The following is a 9,474-nucleotide window of genomic DNA, read 5'->3' as shown; positions in this document are numbered from 1 at the left end:
CAAAGGTCGGGGAAAAGTCCATTCACCCGGAGAAACCACTGAACTGTGATCTATTAGCGTCTCATATTTAATAATAATAAACAATCCAAGATCAGGCGAATAGGTGAGAAAAATCAAAGCAAATTATGATTTCTGTCAAATTTCCTAAGAAATGCATTACGCGCTACGCAAAAGTTGGAAGTCTATCGCCTAAACGAGGGAGGCTTCTATTGGTCCCGCTAAAATGAGAGAGAAGCACACTTTATATATCTCTGTGGGAGGAACGCCTGGTCACCCGAACATAACCGCGCAGTTGCGCTGCAGAGCAATGTAAATTATAAGTAAACCATAGCACCAGCATCATCGATTAACACACAGACTTGGTTGGAAAATTCTGCGGATTATCGCAAGGCAGTGTCCTAGCCAGGCGTTGCTCCATTGTCTAATTTTTGTGTCAAAGGTGCCAAGAGAATGAGTGGAGGAAATAAAAAGTATGGGTTTCAAGGTTTTGATATGACTGGCTCGTCTAGAGGAAACACGTCATACAAAATCGGATCCAAGCGGAGATTGAGTGTGAGTAAGATTAATATTGTAATATAAGTAGGCTAGCCTAGTTCTATGTATATGGCACTCTAGGGCAAACTGTTTCAAAAACAGTTTTATATTTGGTATAAAGTCAGATTTAAACAACATTGAATTTTTAGGAGGGTGAAGATGAATACTTCAATGATGACGATGAGCAGCAAGATAATAGACAAAAGCAACGTGATATTTTGGCTGGATGTCCATTTTTATCAGAAGAAGAGAAGCAGGTAAACTTGGTGGACCCAACCCTACATATTCTGATATTACAGCGCTGTTTTGAGTTAAAGTTAGGCTACATGTCAAGCGCAAGTCTTGAAAAAAATGATGAAGAAGTGGTCAAATGTGTGTCATGTATATATCATATGAAAAAAATAAACATTACACTGCCACTGCTGCATAATTGCAGTATAAAAAGTAATAAGTAAAAGTATAAAAATGTCCTGTTTTATTATAAAAATAACTTTGCAAAAATGGAATGAAAAGGTTATATAAATAGCACTCTAGTCGTAGTATATGTATTAATGAATTTTAATGTTTGCCATAAGGACATGATCAAAAAACAAGAAGAAGAAGAAAGTGAAGAAGAAGATCCTCTTGATGCATTCATGGCTAACATTGAAAATGAGGTTATTTTTTCTTTTCATTTTGCAATGATGATATGTTAATGTTACTATCTTGAAGAGACCATGCTCAAGTTTAAATCTAGTTATTGGTGTATTCATAACTTCAACCTTAATGGCTGAGCCGTTTGTTATTTTTAAGGTCAAAAAGCAGGACAAAAAGGATTCCGTACAAAAGCGAGATACAATCAAAGGTGTCAGAGATGATTTAGAGACAATGGATGATGAAGAATCCTATTATAAATATATTGAAGAAAATCCTGATGCAGGTAGATGCTAAATTATCTTTGAAAATTTATTGGATATTCTTTTTGTGTTAGTAGAAAAAAGAGATCATATTTGAGTAACAGTTTATATGATATTCTTTAAACATAATCTTTATGAGATCATCTCTATTATGTGAAATTGATCAAGTATGAAAATGAGGCAGTGGAATGATGTAATATTGTTCGTTTTACAAACCTGTCACATTTTTCTTCCGCAGGGAAAATGTTTCTGGATGCTGATGATCCAGTTGAATATGATGAAGATGGAAATCCAATTCCTGGAACACAGAAAGATAGAAAGATGATTGATCCATTACCAATGATTTATCACTCTGAAATTGAGTATAAAACTTTTGAGAAAAACTTTTATGTTGAGCATGATGATATTAAAAGACTTACAGATTCAGAAGTTTCCATGTTACGAGGGAAACTTGGGATCCAAGTTTCCGGTTTCTTTCCACCAAAGCCTGTAACAAGTTTTGCTCATTTCGGATTTGATGAAAAACTGATGAAAGTTATAAGGTGAGTTTGCATTTTCTAGGATAGTTAGAAATGTATATGCTAATCTTTCTTCTTTTAGCTTGAGCATTACCATAAATACATAGTGTAAATGCAGATTAAAAAATGCTTGATTTGAAGGGAAACGGCAAACCTTAAACTTTGCTACCCAAATATGCTCCGGTGTGATCACTATGTTACGAATTTATGCTAAAATTAGAACGAGAATATCGGTCAGAGACCGAAGACTTATCGATCGAAAGTTAGGGGATCCCCCAAAACAGCGCTCTTACTCCATAGTGACACCTTGTGTCCCATCACTAATTAATTAATAACTCGCTAATTATTCGACATAATTTGCCCTAAATCAATAGGCTTCTGGTCCGAGATAAGATGAATTCACATGCAAAATCTAGAGCAGACTCAATCTCGCTTTCGTGAGATATGGCGTGTATCTAACAGACATACAGACAGACAAATACCTATCAACATACTTACCGATTTAAATCGATAAGTAATTATTCGATAAATGATATAATATTCTTTCGAAGGAAAATGGAATATACCTCCCCCACGCCAATTCAAGCTCAAGGCACACCAAGTGCATTGTCAGGCAGGGATGTAATTGGTATTGCCAAAACTGGTTCTGGTAAAACAGCGGCTTTTGTTTGGCCCATGTTGTCTCATGTACTGGATCAACCTGTACTTGAAGAAGGTGATGGACCAATTGCACTTATTGTGGCACCAACAAGAGAACTTTGTCAACAGATACATGCTGAAGTAAAAAGATTTGGCAAGGTACGGTATTTATATTACTGATGGGGTTTGTTGCCTTCTTGTTCATATATTTGCATCGCTCATCGCTCTCTTGTTTATTATTTATTGTTGTTGCTTGATATCTTTGTTAGTTCCAAAACAACATGGGTTTGGTACTAGAGTTATCTGAAAGTAATGAGATACCATATTTTTGTATATCTGAAATGAAAACTTACAATAAAATTAGGTACTTCCGTAGTGTGTGTACCAGGTTAGGCCATAATTTTATTCTGATTTTCCTTATTTTAGTTCTATTACGAGTTCGGGTACTGTCTGTGTTAGCCAAGTGTATATATCCCCTGCCCATAGGCTTTCATCTCTTTACACAACTTGATGTAAAGTAGGCGAACAAAATTAGTTACCTCCATATTGCACTTCTGGAGTGCCTAAAATTATTTGTATTTTATCCTTCTACACTACTCGTCATTTAGACTGTTCATTCCTCCATTTCTTTTAAGATTTATGGAGTAAGATCAACAGCCTGTTATGGTGGTGGTAGTATGTGGGAACAACAAAAATCACTTGCTGAAGGATCAGAGATTGTAGTTGCAACTCCTGGTAGAATTATCGACCATGTTCAGAAGAATTACACTAACATGCGAAGAGTAACTTACCTCGTATTTGATGAAGCAGATAGGATGTTTGAAATGGGTTTTGAATATCAGGTATCTGAGTATATACTTGTTTGGTAGTATCAAATAAAGTATTGTATTAAGTATACCAGGGGTTGCCAAACCACAGGTCACAATCACAAATTGGGTCGGAGTGATAAGTAGGTAGGGTCGCAAACAGGTCATGGGGTCGCTGAGGTATGGTAGAGGATGGATGTACAAAACATCTAAGATCTGACAAAGAATGTTAAATTTAGCAGTTTGTACCATGGCTTACTGTAAAACAGGCCATAGGCATCGCTCTATGCTTATCTATAGAAAATGTAGGTGATTATTGTGACATCACTGTTTGGTTTTAGCTTATTTTACTTAATACCACCACATGACCAAACTCAAAAGTCCAGTGAAAGAAGCTCTAAAGTTTCGTGAAAAACATATTTATTGACCTGGGGTCGCACTGGACACTTGAAAGTTGTCTTTGGGGTCATCCTGGAAAAGCTCGGGAATCTCTGGTTTATACAAATATTCAATTTTTCAATTGTGAAGTAATGAGTGAAAAGCCATTTAAATCGTGATTCGTGATTGGGGCAAAATATTCAACATCCTTATTCCTAATTGTGGTGATATATGGGCATTGAAATCCACAGAACGGTTCAATTAGATATGTATGGTGGCCCATCGTTGTCACGCGTAAAATTTAAAAAAAAATGAAAAAATAAAATGAAAAAGCGAAAATAAAAAAATAGTTGTGAAAAAACATAAAAATAATTGAAAAAAAAGAAATGAAAAAAAAATTAAAATTAAAAAAAAAAGTTGAAAAAAAAACGAAAAAAAAACAAAAAAAAAAAACGAAAAAAAATTAAAAAAAAAAAAAATTAGATAAAAAGAAAATAAAAAGGTTGACAACGATGGTCCGCCTCGTGGCCCATCGTTGTCACGCGTTTTTATTTTTAGAAAATTTGATGCTGCTTGGGACCAACGTTGTCAGGCCTAATCCTACACGCACAAATGTGTTTCCTGGGTTTCTAACTCACTACTGATTTTCATGAGCAATATTTAATAAATTCAACATGAAAATGTTCTATAAATTCTTCATGCTACAAGTTCAACCACAAGCAATACAATTATAATAATGATAAGCGAATATAGAATTGAATACGAAAAATTGTTTTTACGTGTAGAAGGTAATTTAATTTGAAAATGCTTCTTAACTGCTCAGTTGTCTGGACACTCGTGCGATGCCGGTACGGTACCGTCTGACCATGCAATCACTCATGAAAGAATGGGAGATACGGATAGTCTCGTAGAATATAGACTACTGAAACACTCTCTGCGCCTGCCCCATACCGTACAGCCGTAACGTACCGATCCAGACAAATGATAAATCGCCCTTGCTCAACCATTTATTTCAATTCATACCTCGACTCACTATATTCTACTAGGATCGAGGTATGGATTGAAATAAATGGTAGAGCATGGGCGATTTATCACTTGTCTGGATCGGTACTGTACGGTATGGGGCAGGCGCAGAGAGTGTCTCAGTAGTCTATATTCTACGAGACTATCCGTATCTCCCTATCTTTCATGAGTGATTGCATGGCTACCGGTACGGTCAGACGCAAAGGGACTATAACCGACTACCGGTATTTGGTAAGACGGCACGGTACCGGCATCGCGAGTGTCCAGACAACTGAGTAGTTAAGCAGCATTCTCCAATTCAATTACCTTCTACACGTAAAAACAAATTTCCCGAATTTTCGTATTCAATTCTATATTCTCTTATCCTTATTATAAATATATTACGTCTTGTTGAACTTGTAGCATGGAGAATTTATAGAACATTTTCATATTGAATATTGCTCAAGAAAATCAGTAGTGAGTTGGAAACCCAGGGAACACATTTGTGCGCGTAGGATTATGCCTGACAACGTTGGTCCCAAGCAGAAGCAAATTTTCTAAAAATAAAAACGCGTGACAACGATGGGCCACGAGGCGGACCATCGTTGTCAACCTTTTTATTTTCTTTTTATTCAATTTCTTTTTTTTTTTTTAATTTTTTTTTTTTCAAATTTTTTTTTCCATTCTTTTTTTTTCGTTTTTATTTTCAATTTTTTTTTTTAAATTTTAATTTTTTTTATCATTTTTTTTTTCAATTATTTTTATGTTTTTTCACAACTATTTTTTTTATTTTCGGTTTTTTATTTTATTTTTATTTTCAATTTTACGCGTGACAACGATGGGCCACCATAGATATGGAAGATGGATATATCTAAATTTTTGCTATAAATTTTTTTTTTTTTTTCGAACTAATTGGCCGATCGATTTCAATTTTTCATTACTTAAAGATAATTGAGCCACCAGAGGGTTATAACTTTTAATTTTTATCCTTCCCTTTAAATTTTGCTGTTCTCATTGCAATTCACACTTCTGTATTTGTATGGCACTTACCGTAATAACCTTTAACCTTTGTGACCATTTTTTGATCGTTGCTCGTTCGTGTGATTCTTGTTGAGTTGAATGAGTCTTATCTTTTGATTTTACTGTAAATTTATTTTATTTCAGGTTCGATCGATTGCAAACAACATAAGACCAGACCGCCAAACTCTACTTTTCAGTGCTACGTTTAAGAGAAGAATTGAGAAACTAGCACGAGATATATTGTGTGACCCTGTTAGGATAGTTCAAGGTGATGTTGGTGAAGCAAATCAAGATGTATTGCAGGTTTGTTTTCAAGTTGGCCTGAAATTTTATTGTACGCCAATGGAATGAAGGGATGATTATGGTAGAAATTGATGTTTGATTATTTTTGGTTTCACTAAGTTGACTGAGAAGAATTGAAAACAATTATTAATTTAGGTATTAACAAGTTTATACAGTAATTCATTCAGCAAACAAAATCTTAACTTTTATTCAAAGTTGGGTTGTTTCAACTCATTGTCAGCGAAGATATGATTCACCGATATGGCTCAACACACCTGATAAAAAATACACTACACTTTCATAACCAGCAAGGCAAATTTTGTTCATGCAGTATATTGACCATTTAGAAGTACTTACATATGTCACATTCTTATTGCAGATTGTTGAAGTTTTGCCTAATCTGGATGCAAAATGGCACTGGCTCACACGTAAAATCGTTCAATTAACAAGTCAAGGAAGTTTATTGATATTTGTCACGAAGAAGGTAAATTGATTTTAATTGGTTGTATAGGCCTAGTAACAATAATATTGCCTACAATAAAGATGATCATAATCTTGACATTACTTTTTCTATCACAAATTGATAGTGATTGGTTTCAAATTTCAACAGTTACTATTGAGAGCTTGTTTCGACGTTTTATTTTGTTTCTATTAGGTTAATGCTGAGGATATTTCAAATAAAATGAAGCAGAAAGGATATGATGTTTGTTTACTACATGGTGATATGAATCAATTTGATAGAAATAAAGTAATTGGCGAATTCAAGAAACAGCAGGTAATATTGATTGATTACTTCGCTAAGTATCCACTTATGACCAGGAGTGAAGCTGTTTTTGTCTTTTTGTATTCATCATTCTTTGTGTGCAATATCGGTTTTGACAAATTAGCCTTGTGTGGCAAAATTATTGAATTTGTCATGGAAATTTCACATGTTTTCATTAGGTATCAACAATGGTCGCCACTGATGTTGCAGCAAGAGGTCTAGATATTCCATCAATTAAAAATGTCATAAATTATGATGTTGCCAGAGATATAGACACTCATACACACAGGATCGGACGGTAAGATAAATATGGTTACCGTAGCAAGGCAAATTTTTTTCATGCACTATATTGACCATTTAGAAGTACTTACGTAATAAATGCTATCTGTTATGTACTTGAACGCCTAAGGCGTAAGTGTTATCTACTGGCGTTTAAAATTCAACAGGGTTGTGACTAAAGCGCTTCTTATTTCCTATTGTTCCCTACCACTGAAAAATCAGCTTTTACATCAGGCGGGTATTCAAGCACCGGCCCTTAATCAAGATCGGGTGGTAAAACGAGCATATATGGTATTTACGATATATACAATTGACAATAATTATATATTTATTCAATCTATCATATAAAATGTTCATTTATATCATGTATTAGATATTTTATCTCTACAGAAATTTGAATGAGTTGAATATTTAAAATGAAGTTGTTAGTGTCTTCTACTAGCTTTCACCACATAGGACGGTCAGTTTTATTTTTGTACCTAAATATTCGTGCTCTCTTGTTCTCATAGAGAGTACATGCTAAAAATCCTTCAATCTAAACAAAGCTACCCCCCTATACCCTTGAGACTTAACAGCAAGGATAAACTCCTTTCATTATTTAACAGAACTGGTCGTGCAGGAGAGAAGGGAACGGCATATACGCTAATTACATCCACGGATGTATATTTCGCTGGTGATCTTGTTAGAAATCTTGAAGGTGCAAACCAGCGTGTACCTGAAGCATTAATGAACCTTGCTGTACAAAATGCAAGGTTCAGGAAGTCAAGATACAAACATGGGAAAGGAAAAGGGTTCGTTGCAAAGGAGAGACCAGGGTTAGGATCAACAGCACCAATAAAGAGGTATGTCTGTTTTCCATGTAAAGTCTTTGGTTATCTGCATCTAATTGTTTATGTAAAAATTTATAAAACTATCTTAAGGAACATTTGTGTTTTGGTAATGTGATTGAGTACAGTAAAAACACCTGTTTATTGATATCACAGTGTTTCTACATTATCAAATGCTTGCAATATTTCTAAGGCTATGCATTTGTGTAATATGGGATGATATCCATTGATGGCTCTTATCTATGCTGGCAAGAAATATTCATCTTTATTCTTGCTAATACACGCATCTTGCGCAAAGAGCAAGAAAAGGTAGTTAAGTCTCGCGTAACTCCTCTTGATAGTTACTTCAAATTAATTTCTCTTTTGAGAAAGATCATCTGCATGACCACATACTAAACCAAGAAGTATATTTAGGTCAATCTCATTACACACAATTTTGTATTTTAGCACAATTTGGCCATGTTAAATTTCATAGGCATGCTGTGGCACTTTCTGTACTGTCAAAGATTCGAAACATTCACAGATTTTTTCACTTTTACAACAGGCATAGCTCTAATTCAAGTGCTCCTACGATGACAACTGCAGCTTTTCGCCAGGCAAGCAGAGGAGGAGGAGGAGTTATGGGTGGAAGGGCAGCTTCTATGAAGGACTATTTTCAGAACCAATACAAAAGCAACTTCATAAAAAGTTCTGAGCCAGAAACTTCATGGAAAGCAGGTGGTTTTAAAGCACCACTCGAAACAAGTAGTTCTTCAGGACAGAAAAGGAAAAAGAAGAGTCGATGGGATTCGTGATCAAACCCATTTATTGTCGAAAAACATATATTGTCAGGTCTCGTTGAAGACTGGCGGGACTAAAGTTCTGCTTCGAAGATCAATCCTGCTGCAGGCCGAGTTGGTGGAAAGCAAATAACACAATGTGCTGCTGATCCTTTATTAAAGGAGTTATCCATTTCTTTTGCTTTAGTTTATATTTAATGATGAATTTGAAAAAAAAATTATTGAGAAAGTAATATTTTATTTTAGGGTGTGGCACTTTATAAAAATGCTTAGTCCCGTAAACTGTTTAGTATCAACTGAAAAATCAGCCAATACTGTTGAGCAAACGAGAAGCAATTTGAAGATGCTACTGATTAAACTAGTTCACCCGAAGCAAGGTACAGAGCCCCATCTAAGTAGAAGTACAAATAGAAATAAAACACTGACATGCTAAAAGCTTACATTTATCTCTACGAAAAGTTGATATGAGATTTCAAAGAAAATATCCAGGAGGAATTGAATTCCTGAAAGCTGGGGTTCGTTGGAGAAAATATCTTCGGAATGAGGAGTACGGTAAACATTATCCTTTGTTGAGGTCAGAAACACATGGTTAAGTGCGACAGACCTTCACATAATAGGACTGGTTGGAAAGAAGTAGCAATCACATTTGAAAAGCAATTGAACCTTTTGTAATCAGTGGTTAGGACCCTAATATTGGAGAATCATGGTCAGTGCTGAGGATAAATTCTTTTCTAAATGCAACAATGAAATG

The 9,474-nt window shown here is 35.0% G+C and overlaps 1 protein-coding gene across 1 annotated transcript; it reads left to right on the top strand.

The window, feature by feature from the left end:
• Positions 1 to 290: 290 nt before the first annotated feature.
• Positions 291 to 8,956, top strand: LOC120325967 (ATP-dependent RNA helicase DDX42-like). Its single transcript, XM_078111822.1, has 13 exons — positions 291 to 552; positions 684 to 791; positions 1,110 to 1,190; positions 1,327 to 1,453; positions 1,669 to 1,972; positions 2,500 to 2,746; positions 3,223 to 3,429; positions 5,938 to 6,096; positions 6,455 to 6,559; positions 6,731 to 6,850; positions 7,018 to 7,136; positions 7,723 to 7,959; positions 8,489 to 8,956. Exons 1-13 carry the CDS (start codon positions 451 to 453, stop codon positions 8,736 to 8,738), a joined length of 2,166 nt encoding a protein of 721 aa, XP_077967948.1. The 5' UTR covers positions 291 to 450; the 3' UTR covers positions 8,739 to 8,956.
• Positions 8,957 to 9,474: the final 518 nt, after the last annotated feature.

This window comes from Styela clava, chromosome 4 (assembly GCF_964204865.1).
Source record: "Styela clava chromosome 4, kaStyClav1.hap1.2, whole genome shotgun sequence".
In the NCBI taxonomy this organism is placed as follows: Eukaryota; Metazoa; Chordata; class Ascidiacea; order Stolidobranchia; family Styelidae; genus Styela; species Styela clava.
Note: the sequence above shows the minus strand (reverse complement) of the source record. Positions and strands in the feature narration are given on the sequence as shown.

Excerpts from the sequence above, each read along its gene's own strand:
- LOC120325967 (XM_078111822.1), top strand. The coding sequence starts at position 451 with ATGAGTGGAGGAAATAAAAAGTATGGGTTTCAAGGTTTTGATATGACT. Across the intron at positions 792-1,109 it reads TATCAGAAGAAGAGAAGCAG|GACATGATCAAAAAACAAGA; the intron begins GTAAACTTGGTG and ends GTTTGCCATAAG. Across the intron at positions 6,851-7,017 it reads GCGAATTCAAGAAACAGCAG|GTATCAACAATGGTCGCCAC; the intron begins GTAATATTGATT and ends TGTTTTCATTAG.